This window comes from Abramis brama, assembly GCF_963993115.1.
Source record: "Abramis brama genome assembly, chromosome: 10".
NCBI lineage: Eukaryota > Metazoa > Chordata > Actinopteri > Cypriniformes > Leuciscidae > Abramis > Abramis brama.
In genome coordinates this window covers 36,063,730-36,087,311 of record NC_139972.1, presented here as the reverse complement: position 1 = coordinate 36,087,311, position 23,582 = coordinate 36,063,730, and the positions used below count along the sequence as shown (strand labels likewise).

The 23,582-nt window shown below is 36.0% G+C and overlaps 1 protein-coding gene across 3 annotated transcripts; it reads right to left on the bottom strand.

The window, feature by feature from the left end:
* Positions 1 to 439: 439 nt before the first annotated feature.
* On the bottom strand, positions 440 to 23,069 carry igsf5b (immunoglobulin superfamily, member 5b). Of its 3 annotated transcripts, none has more exons than XR_014607986.1 (9): positions 22,887 to 23,029; positions 21,498 to 21,603; positions 20,694 to 21,014; positions 10,418 to 10,711; positions 8,584 to 8,700; positions 7,010 to 7,034; positions 6,116 to 6,216; positions 3,494 to 4,130; positions 440 to 1,480 (listed from the first exon to the last, which is right to left on the bottom strand). XR_014607986.1 is itself a non-coding variant. In XM_084126754.1 (9 exons), the coding sequence occupies exons 1-9, from the start codon at positions 22,908 to 22,910 to the stop codon at positions 1,373 to 1,375; spliced, it is 1,161 nt and encodes a 386-aa protein (XP_083982880.1). In that variant the 5' UTR covers positions 22,911 to 23,069; the 3' UTR covers positions 440 to 1,372. The 3 variants fall into 3 exon arrangements, 2 of the variants coding, with proteins under 2 accessions (XP_083982880.1, XP_083982879.1); XM_084126754.1 differs by having other exon boundaries at positions 4,066 to 4,130; positions 22,887 to 23,069; XM_084126753.1 differs by having other exon boundaries at positions 4,066 to 4,130; positions 20,694 to 20,990.
* Positions 23,070 to 23,582: the final 513 nt, after the last annotated feature.

Here is a 23,582-nt window from a genome sequence, read left to right as displayed (position 1 = left end):
CTTTGTTTAGGATTAAAAAACGTTCTTTTTTTTATTTTTAGAAATGGCTATGGAAGCATGCGTGATATAAAGTCTCATTTGTGTTATAAAGTCAGAATTGCATGATATAAACTCGAAGTTGCGAGAAATAAACTCGCAATTCGGACTTTTTTTCTCAGAATTGCATGTTTATATTTTGCAATTCTGACTTTATAACACGTAATTAGGAGATATAAAGTCAGAATTGCATGATATAAAGTTGCAGTTGCATGTTATAAAGTCAGAATTGTGAGTTTATTTCTCGCAATTGCGAGTTTATATCTCAAAATTCTGAGAAAAGATGTCAGAATTGCAAGATATAAACTCGCAATTGTGAGATAAAATGTCGCAATTATCTTTTATTGTTTTATTCTGTGGCGGAAACAAGTTTCCATAAATGACTGCATATTAAAATGTAATAGGAAAAAAATGACACTTCATAATTTATTGCAAAAAGAACGATTACAAATACAATGAAGGTTTGTAGAAGAATACCACATTTATTATCTAACATGTCTCAAATATTGCATTGCAAAACCATTTTCTCAGAACAGAGAGAGGCAATCAAGACATCCTCTGTGGTAAACGCCAAAACAATAGGAGAGCGGCAGAGAGAAGAGAAACAGACTTCAGAAGTCTTTGAAAGACAAACAGTGGCCTCTGTAAATCACCCCAGAGAAACAGTCTGCTTGACCCTGACATCAATCCACCACTTGTGAATGGCAAATGAAAACCTCAGTAACACAAGCAGGTCTAGGAAAGATAACACTGGTCTGGAGACCCAAACAAAAACAAAAGGGTTATGTTATCGCCCTCTCATATCGCGACAGCTTTGTGTGACTTACTGAGGGTGTCCCTAATTTATTCAGCAGTTGCCATCCATGAGTGACGAGCAGCCAGGAGAGACACAAATTTGCACATTTCCCTTATTTGAACCCTCAACCATCTGAGGAAATTCATTGTTATTGTTTTGTTGGAATACTTGACAGTGTAACACTCATTTTATTTAAAGAAAAATGCCAATACCAATACTGATGTACTTTATTGTGTAAAATATTGATCTGTATAAATAATTTATAAAATATTCCAATTGAATAAGGTGGAACACCAGTAAAAAAATAATAATGCAAAATAATTACTTTTTTTACAGTAAAAAAACAAACATGCATTGTTGATATGGCTGTATGACTGAGTGATTGCATGCAGTTGACGTCAGTAAATCTTTATCTTCAGCAATATGACTTCTTTAGTGTTTAACAATAATGTCAGATTGAATCTTCTCTCTGAACAGAAAGCTGGTCCAAAACAGCAGCATGTAAACAGCCTTTCTTTCGATCTGTGGTTGACCCTGAGGTCAAACAGTAGTGACGCGACGGACTGTCTTCTTTGCTCCATTGCAGTCCAAGTTAGAAACATCTTCCTCGTTCTGATTTTGAGAGCTGAAAATGACAATATCAGGAACCTGTTGAGGAACGATATTTGGAGAATGAACCTTTTTTTACTGACTAATGCAAAATAAATTTTAAATAAAACTTGAAATTTACTTTTAAATGCTTGTTTTACACTGGAATATCAGGTCATTCATAAGTTCCCATTCATAAGAAGTTTTTATGTTAACACTTTATTGTGCTGATCCCTTTTGAACATTCTGTTGACCATGAGTAACTTTGCAACTACCTGTACATATCAACTAACTCTCATTAGAGTATCAGGAGACTCACTGTCTGCTTAATATCTCATAACTCTTTATTGTGATGATCCTCCAACAGACATTCTGACTATAAGTAACTTTACAACTACATGTCAACTTATTCTACCAACCCAAACCCTACCAGTCTACTTATACTCTAATGAGAGTTAGTTGACATGTAGATGCAACGTTACTTATAGTCAACAGAATGTGTTAAAGGGACCATCAATAAAAGTGAATCCGATTTTAAAAATCTAATTAATTTATTGAAATGTATCATTCCGAGATTGTGGCCCCCCAATGTCTATTATTGTCATGGCTTTGGTAGTTTCAGCCTGAGGTGAGAAAATATGATTTCTTGAAAGTTCAAAAGTAACCATTAAAAATAAATAAAAAAAAGCTTAAAAATTGAAAAGTTGTTTCTTGAAAATGAAAAAGTTTCCCATCCAATTAACATTAATCAGAAATATTTGCATTGTGAATTATTTAAAGTCCCCCTGGTGTCAATAATTTTATCTCTCATCTTTAATCACCAAAATGCGACATTTACATGTTTTTCCTTGAAAAAAAAAATCCTTCATGCCTTAAAACATCTTAAATGTAACTCTACACCCTTGCCTCATTTAGTATACGCGGTTCTATGAATATGCAATTGAGCCCCACCTCCACTCACTCACACCAGCTCAGAGATCCACTCGTTGACGATCACGCGTTGATCTGATTGGTTACAAGGTAGTTTGTGACGTCAGAAACACCAGCGATTTCAAACCGCGTTTTTGAGACTGTCTTTGGTTCACTGCAGTTTTAAAGGTGCATTGCGCAACATTTCATGTTAAAAATACCCGTTTTTCTAACCCATACATGCTTAAACAATTGCCTGATGGGCTGAATGAGCCCTTCTCTGATCACTGCGATTGCCTCTATAATCCTGTACAGTAAAATAAATAAGAGGAATTCGGGACGGAATTTGAGACTGGGCGTGACGTCATGCGTGTTCACGCTCACCTGGTAATGTCTGTCAGGTTTGTGTATTCGCCGCCATTCTCCGTATCAGCGAAGACAACTCGAGCGACAAAACTTTAGTCAACTTTCGACAAAAGTAAAAGATGGATTCAAAGAGACCAGCTTGTAGTTCGTTCCAAACCCCAACGCAAACTCCACGTAAGACAAAGAAAAGAAAACTTTTGTCTAGTGCCACAGGCGTCGGAATAAGACTAGAGTCAACATCGGGAAGGCTTTCAACAAATGGAGAGATCTCCGGTCTGCACACACTAGGAAGCGCCCGCGCTCGCGCCCTCAGGTCACTTGGACGTGGCTGTGTACAAAAGGTAAAAACGATATAAATACTGTTTGTTGGAATCTCCGGTCTGCTCTAGGGCTCAGACGGGATCCTCAGTTGGCTTTTTTCTTGATAAAACGGTAAGATATAGCCCAGTCTCTAATGTCTGATACGGCAAATCTATGACAACAAATGATGTAATAATCTATGAATATTACCTTGAGACATTTGAGTGTACTTTGTTGACCAACTGTGTATGGTATGATTATTATTTTGAGCTTTTACAAAGTAATAACAAAGTAATAACTTATATTGTTCATGAACGTGTTTCCATAATAATACAATCATAAGTGAACACATAAAACAGTTCAACATGGAGATAGATGGAAACAAAAAACGAAGTTTTCTACTACCCCCGTTTTCCCCTCACACATAAGTGTGTAATTTACTCAAATGCCTTTCCTTTCACATATTTAAAATGACTTGCAGATTTATAACTTTATTACCTCTGAAGACATTATGACTGTAAACAAAAGATTTGTGCGGCTGATGCTCCTTTGGTTATGAACAGCTCGTGCTCGTGCAAGCGTGCGTGTGCGTGTGGTCCATGAGCGTGCACACCTCTGGTTGCAGTTTCGCTTGTCGCCAGAGGGGGCAAAGTTCTGCAAAAACTCAGAGACTTGCGCAATGCACCTTTAAGGAGAAAATACTCAGCAATGGTGTTGACTGATGAATTTACACATGGTTTGTCTTAAAGCAAATTAAAAACACCTCATAGACATATTAACAACATTTAAAGCTGGATTTTCACCACAGGGGGACTTTAAACATAATAGGTTATATAGAGCTCATTGCTGCTCCACAGTACGATAACAGAAAATAAAAGGTATTTTCACACAAAAAAAAGGATTATATAAAGCATTTACACAGTATTTAAATGTTTGTCTGAATATTCCTTCACACAGTAATAGAGAGACCAGCGTTTTCCCCAGGTGTGAGGCAGAAGACTTTACACTGAGGTGTCAGAAAACCCACTCGTTTTGAATAATGCAGAGGCTGTAATTCTCTCTCCTCTTACCCGTGAAGAGCTGATGATGTTTATCGGGCTGTCAGCTCTATTCCTGAGGTCACTGTGTCCTGAACCTGCGGGGTGAAGAGCAGTTGTGTGTGGGACTTCACACTGCCTAAAATCTTACAGACAGAACTTACACTTGCTCAATGTGCTCTCACTGCTGGACTGAAATACATATTAAACGTGCTTGTTTTGTTATCCAGTAAAATAACTAAAGCAATATATACTTACATTTTAAGATAGTAGGACTTGTTTGATGGTCTTTATAAGAAATCTTTGAACAAAAAATATCTCTTTAAGAAATTTTAAAAATGAAGTGTATTTTTTTCCCTGGCAGGGGAATTTTTTTGTTTTGTTTGTTTTAAGTATATAAACCTGACTAAATATATTATTTTATTATTTTATTTTATTTCAGTTAAAATTCATTTAATTTCAAGCAACAAACGTTTTTTTACGGGTTTAGTTTTAGTTAAAGTGCCCCTATTATACTATTTTAAAGGTTCCTAATTTTGTCTCCTACAATATGTTCACATGCATCCAAGGTCACTTTCATTTTCCCATAATATATTGCAGCATCACCTCTTTTCTCACAGTGTCTGAAATGGTTTGAACAAGGATTCGGTCTCTCTAAAAACCCTCCTTTCTGAGAGCGTGCTCTGCTCTGATTGGTCAGATGGCCCAGTCTGTTGTGATTGGTCTACTCTGCTCTGATTGGTCAGATGGCTCAGTCTGTTGTTGTGATTGGTCTACTCTGATATGATTGGTCAGATGGCCCAGTCTGTTGTGATTGGTCTACTCTGCTCTGGTCAGATGGCCCAGTCTGTTGTGATTGGTCTACTCTGCTCTGATTGGTCAGATGGCCCAGTCTGTTGTGATTGGTCTGCTCTGCTCTGATTGGTCAGATGGCCCAGTCTGTTGTGATTGGTCTACTCTGCTCTGGTCAGATGGCCCAGTCTGTTGTGATTGGTCTACTCTGCTCTGATTGGTCAGATGGCCCAGTCTGTTGTGATTGGTCTACTCTGCTCTGATTGGTCAGATGGCCCAGTCTGTTGTGATTGGTCTACTCTGCTCTGATTGGTCAGATGACCCAGTCTGTTGTGATTGGTCTGCTCTGCTCTGATTGGTCAGATGGCCCAGTCTGTTGTGATTGGTCTACTCTGCTCTGATTGGTCAGATGGCCCAGTCTGTTGTGATTGGTCTACTCTGCTCTGATTGGTCAGATGGCCCAGTCTGTTGTGATTGGTCTATTCTGCTCTGATTGGTCAGATGGCTCAGTCTGTTGTGATTGGTCTGCTCTGCTCTGATTGGTCAGATGGCCCAGTCTGTTTTGATTGGTCTACTCTGCTCTGATTGGTCAGATGGCCCAGTCTGTTGTGATTGGTCTACTCTGCTCTGATTGGTCAGATGGCCCAGTCTGTTGTGATTGGTCTACTCTGCTCTGAATGGTCTAATGGCCCAGTCTGTTGTGATTGGTCAGAATCCAGACAAAGGTCAGAATTATAATATCTTAATTTCAGCTCTGGATCTTCCTCAGCACTTGATATACAGTGATGCGAAGAGTAATGATGGCATCAGTTTTACCGTATCAATTCGAGCCTGATTACTCATCCTTTGGAAGTGCATGCAAAGTGGAAACCTGTGTCTTCTAATAACTCCATTTATCGCGCACTTTGATCTTTGAAACTTTGAAAAAACTTTTACTCTCACAAACAGTTATTTAACACACTACATGAAAGGCAATATCCAAAAAAGCGTAAGGGGGCACTTTAACTATAATAAGCCTGAATCACTAGAACCATTTTACCTATTTCTACAAAACAGATATATTTACACAGTACCAAATATTGGTAATGTTTTAACACTAAGTGCAAAAAGCCATTATTGAAACAAAGGCTTTTTTCACTTTTTTGTTAGTGTATATTTGATATCCTATAAATTGTGTTTCTTTTTAGTTTAATTCTGTGAAAATATATTAAATAAAGCAGGAATTACGCCCCATATAATTTTATTTAACACATCAGGGTATTCTGTTGATTCTGTATTTTGGTGCTATTACTTGTTACGTCGTCAGCGTTGTATCCTGGGTTCACTTTTCCTCTGGTTTCATCAGCAACGGACCTCCTCTCTCTGCTTAAATTGACAGTCCATGAAGAGGAGCTGGAAAGACATATGCAATACAATAAACAGTTTTTCTTACATACAACATAAGAGTCAGTGGCTATGTTCAGAATCAAACGCCAGAGGTCTTCAGGGAACTAGAACCACTGACACTATTGAAACTAGAAGAACTGATGAGAAGTGAACTGAGCAAGACAATGACATCACTGTTTTCTCCAGAGCTGCTTTATATTTGATGATCTTTAAATTGAACTGAATTGAATTAACACTGAACTGACCTCGCTGAACAATGACTTGTTTATCACCGGAAAGCTGCTTGTAGCTGTATTGTATAAAGCGCTGCATAAATGAAGGTGATGACTTGATATGACAAGAAATATGTATGCAATAGTATGCAATACTGAGCAAAATCAGTTTCTCTCTGCATAGCAGTGTTTGGAATTTATGGAAAACGCTATATTTCTTTTCAATATTTCCTTGATTTGTTTCAAGGCTGTTGTTTTAATAGCTTTAAAATGTGTAATAGTGCTGCTGTGATAAGTCAATCACATGTTTTTTTCATGTATGTGTGTGCAATGACTGTCAAAAACGAGCATCAAGATATCTCTTCATATAGTGATATGATAGCCTTTGTACATTATGAAACATTACTGTGTTAGTGTTAGCATTTTATAACTGGGAAAAGTAGATAATGTTCAGAAAGATTAAGACTTCTGCCAATTTTCCTTCTTGTGTGTGTTATGTGTATGTGTACAGCATTGGTGCAGAAGAGAAAATACTCAAAATGGATGTAATGTACAAATACAACTCTTACCTCTCTTACAAGTCTTACCTGAATTTATTTTCAGAGCTCAATTCTGTAAAAGAAAAAAAGAAAGAAAACTGGTCACACTTTAGATTAGAGTCCAATTCTCACTATTAACTACGACTTTTGCCTCAATAAACTCCTAATTAGTCTTATTAATAGTTAGCAAGGTAGTTGTTAAGTTTAGGTATTGGGTAGGATTAAGTGATATAGAAAAAGGCATTAATATGTGCTTTTTAAGTAATAATAAAAAGCCAAAATCCTAATATGCATGCTAATACTGTAAGCAACTAGCTAATAGTGAGAGTTGGACCCTGAACTAAAGTGTTAGCAGACATGTAACTTGATATTTCTGGTTCTAGCCTCAGGCAGTCCTGGTAGCAAGCTTGAATAGCATGACATCTTAATAGCTGCATGGTGCAACAAGAGGATAAGAGACTGTAACCAATTTGAGATCCACTGTCCACTGTATACTACAATAACAAATATATAAAACAACAATGTATGGCAACAAGAAAAATAAATGGGATTTTTACAGGTCAAAATATGGTTTAGACTTGAACTCATCTGGATTATCATGCTATATAGTCTTAGGGGCTGTTTACACGACATCAAGTTTTTTATGTGTTTTTGCTGTTTATTTACACGACAACAGCGTTTTAGGTGGCCTGAAAACGCAAACTTTGAAAACTGGTTTCAAAGTGCGAGTTTTTGAAAACTGTACAGTTATTGGCTCCGTGTAAATTACAAAAACATGAATTTGTGAAAATGGTGACGTCATGCACATGTGTGTTACGTGTTCAGTCTACAGCAGCATAGTGTTTCTTTACAAAGTAACATCGCCAACTACTGGCCTGGCAGCAGAATACAGCGTTTTTAATCATTTTCGCGGATCCTTGTGAACGGGGATTGTTTTGACAACGTTGACGTCTGTACGCGAAAAATGCAAAGGAAAAACTTTTCTGTTTTTAGTACATTGTTGTCGTGTAAATGTGCCCTTAGAAATGTTATAACACCCTACGAAATATACTTATAATATTCTCAAAACATTGTTTTTATTATTGTATTTAATATTTTCATATCGAATGTTTTAGTAGTGAAACATGTTTACCCATGCATTGCCATTTAGAAATCTGTCAGTATTCTTAATGAATATGTATAGTACAATATAAAAAGTTTGAAAGGCATTTTAAAGTACAGAGAGTGTGCTGTAATATATTTTCAATAGCCTATTTTTTTAACAGGTCTTAGTAGAATATCTCTCTAAATTAGCCTCTGATAATGTGTGCTTTGAGAAATAATAAGCAAAGAACGATAAAAACAAAGAACATTTCGAACAATGACATTATTAATAGGTTTTCCATCTTAAACGGTTTATCCATTTTGCTAAATGATGTGTAAGCACTTTGTATGGCAGGTGAGTGGTGCAGTAAAACCTTTAAACTGCCCTTTACTGCTGACAGCTCAATCTACTACAATGTGTCCTTGCCTTTGCTCCGATTTATGGCAAGCACTGCTAACTTCTCTCTTCATTGGTTTAATAACTTGCAGGAGAGATTTAAAGGGAACTTTTAGGAGAAATGTAAAGTGGATTTGCTTACTTGTCCGTTTTTTTCTATAGCACAAGATGAGGATGAGCGCTGCCAGCAGAATGATCGTACACACCGACACTATCACGGCGATCACAACTGTGTGGTCCTGTGTAGTTTGCGGTGCCACTGCAAAACACATTTGTACGTTTATGGCCACTTCATTTATATGCACAAACTGACCCAATGCATTTATTCAGTATTTTATAGCTATAAGGAGAAGACATTATATGCAGCCTACTTACCCACTGTCACTTATATCATAAACTGTCATATATAACAGTCAGCGTGATTTTGTCAAGTAAGACATGTTCCTGGGTCAACATATTTTATTGATCCTGGTACAACAATCCAGTCCAAAAACATATATAGTCCTAACCTTATCCCTAGCCCTAAACCTAACCCTACCCATAAGTTATCCCTAAAATCAGAGGGAAATGATAGTGAATAACACTGATGTAGAAGCACATAACCCTGGTTGTAAACCTAAACTTGACATAAACTGTAAACTTGTCCCTCAAATCTGATTGGTTGATTGGGATGCTGATCCAGAAACATGTTCACCATCATATAACACATGCAGTATTTCTACAATAAGATTCAATTAAATCAAGTGGAAAAAAAATCTAAACGAAATAAATGTTTTTCAAAACTTTTTATGATTTTCATATTGATATATCATCCATCTGTCCTACTTTATATTTTATACTTTATATTGTCCTACTTCTAAAATCGAATAATTAAAAAAGAGAAATTAATACTTCAATAGGTCGGTAAATTAACATTATATCAGATAATGAAATACGGTTTATTACTGTAAATTTTAAGTTAAGTCTGTAAAACCTAAAATGTTGCTGCCATATTTTTTACTGGAAATTTCTGGTAACCACAGCTGCCAGTTCTTTTCCGTAAATTTAACAGATTTTTTTTATTTATTTTTTTACAGTGTACACTGTAAAAATGAATACGTTATATCGACTCAATAAAACTGTGGCAACAGATTATTATTATTACATTATACAAGCAATATTATTAATTAAATTTAACAAATTATAATTAAGTAATAATTAATCAAATTAATTCCTTAAAAGTTAACCATTTAAAATGAGTAAAATTTACAACAAATTTTATAGTGCTGCTATAATTAATAAAGTAAACCTAACTCAGTAATTGGGGCTCTATATGAGTTCAGAGATTCAGGTCAAACGATTGTGAAATAATGAGTATGTTAAAACCATCACCATCAGATCACCTTTTCTCTTTGTTCATCTGGCTGTTATAACTCAGGTACAGCAGCCAAACAAAATGTAAAGTAAATGATTTAAGGGTCAAGAGCCCAACTAAAACAAACACTGATCACCATAATGGTGACTTACAATTACGGTTTTCTCCTTCAGTGATTCTGCTTGTTAGCATCAGGTGTCTTCAATGTTGGCAATAAAAAATAAAGAGTTCTTAATTCATCTTTGACGTCTGTCTGTTATTCAGATATTTTTGTTGAAAAAAATTTTTTGGTAAATTTTACTCATTTTAAATGGTTAACTTTTAAGGAATTAATTTGATTAATTATTACTCAATTCTAATTTGTTACATTTAATTAATAATATTGCTTGTAATCTGTTGCCACAATTTTATTGAGTAGATATAGCGTATCCATTTTTACAGTGTACCCATACCACCAAACCTGTGCCGAACCTCACCCATATCCCACCTCAATATCAGCACGAGTGTTTTGCAATACAAAATGCAAGATGCAATAAGTATTGTACCTAAACAGAGTGATGAAACTGTTAATGCGCATTAGTTTATTTGCAGGAGGAGCTCATTAACGTCCGATCACTCGTACCTACAGTCAGCTTGACGCTGCTGGTTTGCTGGGCTAAAGCTGCAGACACGGACGCCACACACTCCACTGCGCTGCTCGCCTCTGCTTTCATCTCGAGCACACTGGTGGAGTTGAAGAGGCCGCTGGGGTCCTGAAGACTGCTGGTGTTGTAGTCGCCTCTGTCTACAGCGGTGGCGTTGACCAGCCAGGACACTGAAGGCTTCGGATACCAGCCAAGCGCTTGGCAACGGAAGGTGACGAGCATTCCTTCTTGAACTGACAGGTCACCCTCCAAAATCCTGACATTTCCTTTTTCTAGATTTGAAACAAGACATTTTGAGTTATGTGTCCTCAAAAAGTTGAGATATCTCAAATATTATTATCTCATCATAATTGTTAATAACATATGTTAAGTTCATTGCATTAATTGACAAAAACATACGCACTCACATCAGCAAAAGTCTGTAAAAATAGGGTCCAATGTACTGTTTATATGAAGGTATTTTCCGTATCAGTTTTACACGTGTTTTGAATTAAGCTGTGCTTTGTGTTTTTAGGTTAAAGGAAGATGGGAAAATGTATTTTAATGTGTACGTTACACGTAGTTACTGTAGTAATAACTATAAATTATGCATAATTACATGCTAACCCTAAACCAAACCCTAATCCTAACCCTAACACTAATAAGTAAATGTCATAGTTACTTAATATTACTCAGTACTTAAATGTATGATTACAGTGTAACAAAGACACCTTAAAATAAAGAGTAACTGGGAGACTGAGAAGTCAGTAACCTTTCCACTTTTCTACAGATTATTTTCTTACAGTGAAACTAAAACCTGTTTTATCATTTAACCCTGTAAAGCCTGACATATGAAAAAATAGTCAGAGAAAAACTTTTATGGCTCATATGAGATCTTTAGAGCAGATCGTAGTAAGATGAGTAATTTTGGGGGACATATAATGCAATACAAAATTATTGTACAAATACACATTTCTCAAAAGCCTGATATCATATTTGATACTCACATTGAGTAAGTGTTCATCTTGAAATATTACTTACAATATAACAGTTATTCTTATGTTCACCTTCTAGAAATCATTAAAGATTTCACACCAAAAAGACATGTGACCCAATACCTGATGGTGGATGTTTTTACAATTAAAAGGCTGTTTTAATAAAGCTCAAAAGTATAAACTATCAATCGGACGACAGAAGGCATGTAGTAGATTGTGTCTAACAGGTTTTTCAGCAAAGTTTTGATCATGTTGATCATTTAGAGGCCTTAGAAGTTTGCATGTTCAATGTGATATAGTCTAAAACGGTTAAAACCTAACAAATTACTTTTTGTGAAATGTTTTGCCTGAAAGGCATGTATGTCCTTTTTCTTTTAAATTAATGTCACTCTGTTTTCTATTTTATAAAATATTGCAAAGACATTTATAAATTTTAAGTGTGGCTTAGGTGTCTAAACACCTTTTGAGGCCACTTTATATGTGTTTCTTTTCCACTTTCCACAATTTTTAAATGACTGATGGTTCATAATTGACTAGTTGATGTGACTGGTAAATGTGTGACAGCTAAATTGTCTCTTTTAAAAGAACAAATGATGGGCTTTTTATTCCCCCTGGAAAGAGAAACAAAAGGTAAAGCAGTGAATTGTTATAGACAGCTGGGTAATTAGTTGAAACTTTCGCTTTCTCTTAGTGAACTGCATGGCCACAGCAATTCATTTGGAGGTTTTACAGAGTAAGGCTAATGATTGTCTTATACTGTACCTCATAAGTCATGTCGTGGACCTTAGAGTCTTTGTTTTTTATATATATATATATATATATATATGGCCCTTTAACTAACACACAATGTGATTATGGTTAAAAAACAACAAGTGAGTGCTGTTATAATTATATTTAAACACAAAATTTTTACAAGTTTTAATGATACAAATGCAAACTCACTACTAGGATGTTTTGGCTGGTTGACAGAGCATTTCTAAGGTTCTTGTGGGGTATTTGCCACATTGCTAGGGCGTTGCTAGGGTGTTCTGGGCAATTGCTAGGTGGTCCTATAACCAAGAGAGCTCACCATCAACCAGGCAACAAAGTCTGATCATAATAGCATCAATAAGCTATATGATTTGAGGCATTAGTACTTTAAAACTACACTTTAAAATCTTTAAAAGAATCAAATGTCTGTAATCGTTTAACAATTATGTAATATGTATTTTGTTTGCCATAAGACACAGCAGTTTTCTGAATGTAAGAATATAAAACGCACCATAAAATGATCATAAACACAATCAATTTTAATATTGTGCTGTACTCCAAATCTTCAGAATCCATGTGAGGAACAGAGCCATTCAGAACTGAAAAGCCAACATCAGTAACCGGTGGCCGGTAACATTTTTATGAATTCTAACAATACAGTGTGTGAGAACATGAATGTGAACAAACGTGAATGCCAGCGCTGCATCATAACAAAAGTTTAAGCCTTGCCAACTTAAATATTCAAGTTCAAGAAGACTTGAAGGGAAGTTTAAACAGAGAGCGCGCACATACTAAATTGAGTTCTCTTTTACATCTTCTTGCGCTTGAACAGACAAATTCACAAAAAAAGATGTTAAAAATATGCCCGTGTCTGTGAGTATCCTAGTAAACATAGTCAGTTACGTCTTAAATGAATGTAAACAGTTGAGAAAGAAAACACGTGTACAGAATGCATCAGTATATTGGATCCGTACATTCAGTCTTAAAGTGACAGTAGCCTAATACACCTTCTGCTGCATTTTTAATGTTAAAAATACTCACTGCTCTTGAGTGAATAACTTTTGAAACTTTAATAGGGATTAATCTTTGTTAAATTATACAGGAAGACTATGCAGTGTTATTTTACATTTGATTAGCCTATTTTTTTCAATTGAGGGTAACTAATGATCTTCGCAACGGAAGTGAATCAATCAATCAAAACTAACTTTAGCTGGACAGTAACTTTATTCTAGAGCTGCTGTAAAGCCAAAACAATCTCTGTTACTGTAATTTCCTATTATCACTGTGAAGCTGCTTTGAAACAATTCATATTGTTAAAAGCGCTATATAAATCAAGGTGACTTGACTTGACTTGACTACACATCATCTTCAGAGGTTATTTAATCCAAATTATTGGCACGTTTGCCACACGTGTTCACAACTGGTCAAACTAAAATGTTTTTAAATCAAGCGCAGCATCTCGTTCCCGCTTTTTCAGGGAACAGGGCTACAGCCAAGTAACCCAAGTCGTCTTTTTAGTCGTTTTATGGCCAGTAAAAAAATATTTATGACCGATAAATTTTCTTAAGTCACCGGCCATTGACGTGTGGCAAAAAGTTTTAGGCCCAAACAGTGACACCAGGCTGATCAGACAGTCACATCCATAGCACAAAAAACAGTGTGTGAGTTATGCGTCAGTAAGTTACACTGAAATGAAATCATTATCAAGATCAAGTTACAGACTGAATATTTTAATAATGTTTTTTTTTTTTTGGTGATAACAATAAGAGTTACATAAATATCTTCCGCTGAGTCTGTGTCTGGTCTTGACTGTGTAATTTGAAAGCAGAGCCATTCATCCCGTGTCAACTGGGTGATTTTTTTTTTTCCAGCAGGAGGGCCAGGCAGGGAAAATTACTGTCTATGAGACAGCGTTTAATCTGGAAGAAGTATGGCTGGCCATGCCTCTAATGAAAAGCTTTGTGAGCAATCCTGAGTCCGAAAGGCTGACACACGTTTGCCCTTCCTGATTTACGTCCTAAGCCTGATTCTCTTGCCAAGCTAATCTATTGAGGAAAGTCATAACGAAAGTGAATATGAATAAGAGATGGGTTACGTCCCAGTTCTCATACAATCCATCCTAAATAGAATTCAAGATTAGAATGATTGTGTCCCAGTATTATGTCCTAGGACTCATAGGACTTGTGTGGAAGATAAAAACGGCAAAAAATATCCCATACTTACACTGAAGGAGAACCCAAACTAGGGATGAGAATAAGAGACTTGTGGGTGGGCTCTTTTGATTTGGACAACCTGCCAACTCCCTGAGCACCCTAGCAACATGATACAAACCCCACAGAACACCTTAGCAACACTCTGGCAACCACCCGCAATGCCTGCAACATACGCAAAAATGGCTTATATTTTCTTAATAATTAAAATATTTAAAAAAAAACATGCCTGTGGGGTAATTTCTTTACATTGAATATATGCTGCTACTTGCACTTATCGCAACACTTTCAAAGTGAATTGATTGCCGCTAAAAGCACATTCAGTTTTATCTGAAACAGATGAACATGAATCTGAAAACATTGCACCCAGACAGCAATATAGTGTCGGCCCAGATCTGGGCCACATCTGGTACATGTACCAGGTACCGGGTCTGGGCCGACACTATGTTGCTGTCTGGATATTAGGTTGTTGTATCATGGCGGTAAAAGGTTAATGCTTTATCGTGTTATGAATAACGTACACCTGAACATTAGTGTTAATGTTTCTTTTATCATGACTCATACAATTTCTATGTCAGAAAAGCCATACAAATGGAGCTGGTTATGTGATGCAAACACCAAAATGTATTAACACACTATGGTCAAATTGTTTTGAGGTCATAACAGGTTACAACTGTAAAAAAAAAACATTTTTAGAAATTTACAGTGAAATTAATGCATGCTGGATAATTTTCTTACGAATTACTGTTAATCAACAGCAAAATGATGCTGGCATCACAGTAATTTACAGCTCTTGTTTTACTACAATGATAAAATTGTCTTTAACAATGTTCCCACTTTAAGAAATTATATTGTTTAGTACTGTAATTGTTTTGAAGTCACCATAATGGTGATCAGTGTTACATTAGCTTGGGATCTTGCAGCTTGTATATTCATATTAAATAAAGTATACTATTATTAGCGTTATTTCAGCATAAAGATTTACCAATATCTTACATCAAATTTGTAATTGTTTTGTAGGGCTACTCAGCATACAAAACACAACAATGGTGACACTCAACAAATAATAATATTAAAAAGACAAAGTCTGAACATTACAAAATAAACAAACAACACAAACTGCTAAATGTGAACCAAAAATAAGTTCAGCAGCACAGATAAAACCAACAAGAATCAAGAAACTCCACGCATAATCTATTCAGTATGATGCTGTAGATTTTACAAGAAATTTCCAAGAGTGCCGTTAGATACAAAAGAAGTCCTACTGAGGAATTACTGTGAAAGTAACGCAATTAATAACATTGAATATACTGTAATTTCACACTAAAAATTTTAACAGTGAATAAAAACTTAACTATTTTACAAGGTGGCGATTTCAGAAAACATTCATAAGTAAAATTCCCATAATGTTCGCAAAATTATAATATTGAAGGTTAGCAAAACGTTCCTTGAACAAAGCAGGGAAGGTATACTTCTAAAGTTACCACATAAAAACATATAGTATACTATGTTCACAAATGGTACTTGTTGGCCTTTTTTCACTTCAGTAAAAGTCAATACAGTAATTGAAGGCAAAAACAATGACGATTGTGAATCTCTGCACACATGCCCAATCACACGTGGGCCGGTCTGTTTGTCTTGATGAGAAACCGCTATTGCGTTTAGTCCAGCACATGCAAATGAATGGGAGCCTTTTGTAATGAAAGGAGTGAAGAGGATTTGTGGTTCCCTGGAGATTTGTGGGCGCCCTTCAACTGTACATCTGACCCAGTGTATCACAAATCACTGCGAGAGATGCTGACTGCTAACTGAAAATGAATGTCAAGACGCCCAATTAATTCCAAAGCACTGTTAGTCACAGACTTGCCCCACATCCACATGGAACGGCTCTATTAAACACACACGACTGTTAATAGGGACATATACCAAGTCAAATTTGTGATCTTAGTGATGAATGGGATTACTCCATAATATAGACAGAGTCTCAGGTCATTTCTTTAGCTTTTAGCTGAGCTGTGGTTTAGTTGCAGTCATAGAATTGATTAATTATTGAGGAATAAATCCGGTTAGGTCTTAAAAAGTGATTGATTTGGTAATGTATCTGTAGATTGACGTGATTTATCTATGGAATACTGAGGAACATAGGACTTTTAGCTGTCTAAAAGAGATCTGATAGGCCAGTTTATAGCAGACAGGCTTATGAAAATAAATCATGGAGTTCTACAGGATCTTAATTTTTCCTACTGGATGAAAGCACATATGAAATCTGTAATATTCCTGCAGGGGTCTTGTAGAGGTTTTGTAAAGGTGATTTCCGGTGTGCCGGCACTTGAACTGCTAGCTAAACTGCAAAAAGTTTAGATCTTACACACTTTCAGAGCAGGACAACAAATACACCTGCACCTTCTGAATAAAAACTGACACAAAAAAAAATTAGGGAAGGAACAAGTAATGTCCCAATAAGGCTGCATCCATTTATGATTTTAGAGTCCCCCTGTAGTCAATAATTGTATCCCTTAAAACTCATCTTTGATCACCAAAATTACATATTTAAACATTTTTTCCTTGAAAAAAAATCTTGATTGTAGAAAATTCTTAAAATAACTTGAATGTAACTCTACACCCTTGCCTCATTTAGTATACGCAGTTCTATGAATATGCAAATGAGCCCCGCCTCCACTCACTCACTCAGCTCAGAGATCCACTCGTTGACGATCACGCGTTGATCTGATTGGTTACAAGGTAGTTTGTGACGTCAGAAACACCAGCGATTTCAAAGCGTGTTTTTGAGATTGTCTTTGGTTCACTGCAGTTTTAAGGAGAAAATACTCAGCAATGGTGTCGACTGATGAATTTACACATGGTTTGTCTTAAAGCACATTAAAAACACCACATAGACATACAACATAAAGCTGGATTTTCACCACAGGTGGACTTTAATAAAGATCATATACACCGAATATTTTGTTTTATAATGTACTACAATACACTTGTCACAGATGGCTCTATGAGGCGCACGAAGACAAAAGAGATCAGCAAAAACAATCTTTAATACAACAATCCACATGATACAGGACAGAAATACAGGTAACACACCACTTCACAAAGACGAGACCGAACAAAGAGCTGAACAAAACAAGGAGTTATATACACAGACTAAATTAGGTAATTAACGAACGACACGTGAACGGAATCATTAATCAAACACACTAGGAAACTGGGTCAAATTACAGGAACAACAGGCTGTTAACACAACACCGTTTTCAACTAAAAATGTAAAACTTTTTATGGGTTTTGGCCGTTCATTTACACGACAACAGCGTTTTGGGTGCCTGAAACTGAAAACTTTTGAAAACTGGTTTCAAAGTGCAAGTTTTTGAAACCAGTCTCTGTGTAAACAACAAAAGCGCGAATCTCAGAAGACGATGACGTCATGCACATCCATATTACTTGTTCAGTCTATAGTGTTTCATCGCTATCTAATGGCCTGGCAGCAGAACACAGGGTTTTTAGTCGTTTTCGCGGATGGGGATCGCTTTGACAATGGTGTCGTCTGTACTCGGAAAACTCAAAGAAAAAACTTATTTTAAGCTTATCATTGTCAGATAAGCAGAAAGAAACTAAGACAAAACAACACATATGTGACAACACTGAGGTGCAGATAGTATCTGCCACTATTTGCACTAAGTGTGAATAGTATCTAACAACTGTTTACACTTAGTGGAAAGAAAATACTTTTTGTTGCATTTTACGCTTAGTGTAAATAGCATCTATCACTAAAAATATAAACATATAAGATATTTGGGGTCCTAGCAACAAAAAGCCTGCCAAATATGATGTGCCGGATATAATGCCAGATATTTTTGCAAATATCGTCCAAATTGACTAATTGGCCTGACTAATTGACTGTGTAAATATATATATAGAAAGTTTATATAATGAAGGGCCAGACAGGAAGTAATTATATGAAGTTTGAATATGTAGTTATAATTCTGAATATATCAATGTAAATCCTGAATATATAGATAAAAGTCAGAATTTATATTTAAAAATCCTGAATATATGAATGGATATATTGTCTACTTAGGGCCTGAATTTTAGCACAGGATTGAGGGTATTGCACATAACTATACTCATTCCCACAAGTTCATGTTTATAAATTGCTTTATCCTCTAGAAAACAAAACAAGATGCACAGAACAACCACCAAAGTATTGACGAGACATGACAAAGAAAGGCTGAGAAACACGAGGGACTAATTATTAACTAGACACAGGTGTGATAACCATGATAACCAATGAACAGGGACAAAGGAATCTGAACAGGAACAGTACAAATCAAACAAGAACACAATTCAAGCAAAACTCAAATCCAGAATACGTGACACACAAACTCATCAATAAAATGAGTAACTAGCTGAAATGAAATAGGTTTAGTTATTTTGTTTCAGTTAACGTTTGTTTTATTTAGAGAATTTTTAAATGGTATTAGTTTTAGTTAACTATAATTGTCCTATAACATCTTTGTTTAGGATGTTTTGATATTTTTACTGAAACAAACTACAGCTTAAATAAAACTTTTTCTAGTGTATTCATAATATAATATAATATAATATAATATAATATAATATAATAATGATTTATTTTTATTAAAGACCTTATAAGAACTGAGAATATTAGTCAGTTTCTGCTGCAGTAAGAAGCAATATGACTGTCAATTTTGGTTCCCATTAGAATGACAAGTCAGGGTGAGAAATGTGTGGACCAGATGGGCTCTGATGGCTCCTGAATCTAAGATTAGAGTCGAGCAGTGCTTTCTGTCTCTGTTTACCGCCTGGTTGAGTGGCTTTGCAGTAGGTATTTTTAATGGTCCCCAATCGATTCCCATCCCAAGAGCCTTTGCTCTGGCATCGACAATGTCATATGCTCCGTCAAAACTGCCAGAGCAGCAGTCTTCACTTCAGCCAGCAGCGAATGAATCCACTGCATGAAAAACACCTTAGTCGATGCTCACTCCCAAATCAGCCATCTCGTATAAAAAATGACAGATTCTCTGCATTCAGAAGGATCTGGCCTTTATATCAGCACATGGCCAATGTGTGAACAAGAATATCTTCCATTCATAATCATTACGGAGCAAAAGAGTTGCTGGAGATTTGTACATATTTTTAGCGATAGGTATTTTTATTCTTGTTGATACACAAGTAATTTTCAGGGAATGTAGTCATTATCCACATGACTACCCACATAGCAACATTGTGTCTTCCCAGATCCGGCCCACATCTGGCACATGTGGAAAGATGATCTGGCCCACATGCAGCGTGGAATGACGGCCCTTGGGTGGCTCACTCCTGTTTGCCAGATCTGGGCCACAAGCAGGCCATAGCAATGCCACATGTCAGCCAAGAGCAAAGAAATAAACCAGAACTGGACTGTATCTGAGCCACAAAGTCTGTGTATATTAAATATGGAGTCATCTCAGCCTTAATAAGCCTGTTAACAAGCAGAATCACTGAAGGAAAGAAGAGAACAGAAAAAGAGACGAGCAGAAACACAAGAACTACAACTGACTTCAGACACAGCCTTAGATGAAATCAACTGAAGAGAAAAGAAGACATTAAATCTGTGAAGATCTCAGCAGAGGAGGATTAAACAACTCCACAAACAGCATTACCAGCTTCACTTATTACTAACCAGACTGACTTTATTTCTGTCAGACGTCTACAAAAGTTTTTATTGAGAATTAACAGAGGTTTAACTCTAACTTAAATGTGTTTCATTTGACGTCACCATAACAGTGATTAGTGTTTCCAGAGCACTTTGGGCCTCAGGTGGGAAAGTATAATTTGTTCAATGTTTTGTTTTAGAAAAATAACCTTGTAGATGGATGGATGAATGTTTGTATGGATGGATGGATGGATGGATGGATGGATGGATGGATGGATGGATGGATGGATGGACGGATGGATAAATGGATGGATGGATAAATGGATGGATGGATAAATGGATGGATGGATGGATGGACGGACGGACGGATGGATAAATGGATGGATGGATGGATGGACGGACGGACGGATGGATAAATGGATAAATGGATGGATGGATAAATGGATGGATGGATAAATGGATGGATGGATGGATGGATGGACGGACGGACGGACGGATGGATAAATGGATAAATGGATAAATGGATGGATGGATAAATGGATGGATAAATGGATGGATGGATGGATGGATGGATGGATGGATGGACGGACGGATAGACAGACAGACGGACAGACTAATTCGCTAATTTATAAGTGCTCAACAAAAGATGACATACCTTGTACAAACAGGTCCGCTGTTGATCTGCTGATTTTGGTGGGCAGAAGTTCACATGCGAGCTCCTGTACAGTGGGGCTGAAAGAGGCGTTCATCAGCACTAACTCCCACACTGAGACAGACGACAGCGAGTGATTCACTGTCCACACACTGTCATCTCTGCCCAGGAGACCATGAACCTCAGAGATGCTGAGGATCGTCCTTCCACCCAACAGCCACGTCATGACATCCCAGGATTCATCAGTGCTGCAGTTAAAGCGGACCTCACTGCCTCGCAACACAGTGGCAGTCTTCGGTTCTAGATGGAGAAAAGAGGCTACAGCTGTGAAGAGGAGAGACACAGTTTAATGCATCACACATTCTTGGTGTTCAGAATTAGATGTATAACTTTATTCTAAAAAAATGTTCTGTTCAATGTTCTGTTTCTGAAAAATAACCTTGTAGATGGATGGATGGATGGATGGATGGATGGATGGATGGATGGATGAATGATTGCTAAAATTATTATTTTTAATTTAATAATTTAATAATATTTATTTAAAATAAAATTTATGATAAATATTTTTAATTATCTATCTTTCTATCCATCCATCCATCCATCCATCCATCCATCCATCCATCCATCCATCTCTATCCTCAGTTCCTGCAGTAAAATCCCTGTAATGTGGTTCAATCCTTCAGATAAAGTCTCTAATATTCTGTATTAATGTACATGCCACTTTAATCCTAAAGCTAATTTTCTTGGAAGCAAAGTTGTGTAGTCGGATAAACACGCAAACCTGTACTCAGCAGATGACACACTCACCTTGGATTACACACAGCTGGAGGATGTGGCCATGCATATTGCCAGAGAAACAGTCAGGCCATTGTTCAGCACAGCAAGGACACGGTGGAGAAAATATTTGCAACTCCTACAAAATATAAAATTGTAGTGACTTTTTACCTTATTTACAACATGAGCCACACACTGTTAATGTTGCAGTGACACTTAAATAAAATACCGTACATTAAAGTGTTGTGAAATGCAGTCAACATATGGGTGTGTTTATCACACTATTTAAATACATCAAATTAATTTAATTGAATTATATATTCTTATGGAAATATACATTTATATATTGAATCATTTTTCTGTACATATGTTTAATATATATTTTTCAATATTTTATATTAGGTCTTAAAAAGTGCTAAGGTAATATATGGAACTTCTGTGTATATTATTTTTATTATGATTGATGAATGTGAAAAAATTGAATATATAAATATATATATATATATATATATATATATATATATATATATATATATATATATATATAAAGAGTTCAGATGCAAAAGCCTCTAAGTGCCGTCTGAAATTTTCTTCTAGAATGATCATTTTTATCAAGCTCGCATATTTAAGTTCAGTAATTTCACTTAAATGACAATTAATAGGTAATTTTCATTGCCATTTAAGTGAAATTACTGAACTTAAATATACGAGCTTGATAAAAATGATCATTCTAGAAGAAAATTTCAGACGGCACTTAGAGGCTTTTGCATCTGAACTCTTCATATATATTCATGCTGTAGGACTTCAAGCAAAAGGTGATTTAACTGAGAAATGATGGCCAGTTATAGGGCCTAAATATACACTTCCCTTCAAAATCCATATAAATGTATATATTGACATTAATAAATAAAAAAGCAAGTATAATAAAAAATAATTTCAACTTTTACATTTTACGGTAACAAGACATGTTGGTACAATGTGTGTAATTGTGATGAAAATAATAAAATAATACAAATAAAATTAGTCTGATTTCTTTGTGCAAAATATAAATTCTTATTTTTTTCTTTAGAGTTAAATTATGGTCATGTTCATAACTGGTTTTGTAAGATTCACCCAAATACAATTTATATGCTCGTTGCTGTAAAAAAAAAAAAGAGAGAGAGAGAGAGAGAGAGAGAGAGAGAGAGAATAAAAACAAACAAACTAAATGTGAGATGTTGAACCTTTTCCCACATTTAGTGCATGAGTCTGTAACACTGTAACTCTAAATCATGAAAACACATGAACAAGAGATTGTTTGACCTTAAAATATTGAAATGGGTCACCGTTTACACCTGTGGCCCACATTTGTCCAACTTATAAAATACTTATCAAAGGATTTATTGAATTACTGAATATCAAATCCTGCTGCAGTATTCTTACCTTACGTCTCCCAGGATGTGTCATAAAGTATTCCAGAGAGCTTGTTTCATACAGAGATCCCACAGTCAATACAGTAGCAGATTGTGTGGAACTCTGGGATGTGGCCAAAACTAGCAAGTTAAATATTACTGGAAGCAAAACAGCCGTTTTAGCCTTGAACTGACCACTGCAAATCTTCACCAGTGACTCACAGACTGCTGTGAATATTTTAGTGACGGCCTAAAATAACGTCTGCAATTTGCTGCTATTGTTAAGACAAATGTGAGCATGAGAAAACCTCCTTGTCTTCCATTCACTATCTCTAGGGAATCTCTTTAAGGTCACACATCCTGTTTATTGAATTGGCACCACCCTGCTTGAACATTTCTGCTCTTTAAATACACACAATGTGTCAAGAATAGAACATAATGAAGCAGACAGCGCCTTTAAAACTCACTCTTTAATGTTAAAGAAGGGTATTTCCAACCATTCACTTCTGTCTACATACAAAGTGCATTAGAACTGCCGAACGACTATAGAGAATGGCTTCCCGCAGGAATTGACGTCACATATTCGGATTGAAATCAGACACAATAGACTGAAAAAGGAGGGAATTATGACTTATGCCCTTTTACAGTGTTATTGTCTAATTTTAACTTCAACTTCAACTGTGGTTGTAACCAACTTTGAAGCATTTAGTGTAGTCTAATTTTGCCC

Excerpts from the sequence above, each read along its gene's own strand:
- igsf5b (XM_084126754.1), bottom strand. The coding sequence starts at position 22,910 with ATGACACATCCTGGGAGACGTAAG. Across the intron at positions 7,035-8,583 it reads CTATAGAAAAAAACGGACAA|AATTGAGCTCTGAAAATAAA; the intron begins GTAAGCAAATCC and ends TTTCTTTTACAG. Across the intron at positions 4,131-6,115 it reads CAACGCTGACGACGTAACAA|GTTCAGGACACAGTGACCTC; the intron begins GTAATAGCACCA and ends TTCACCCCGCAG.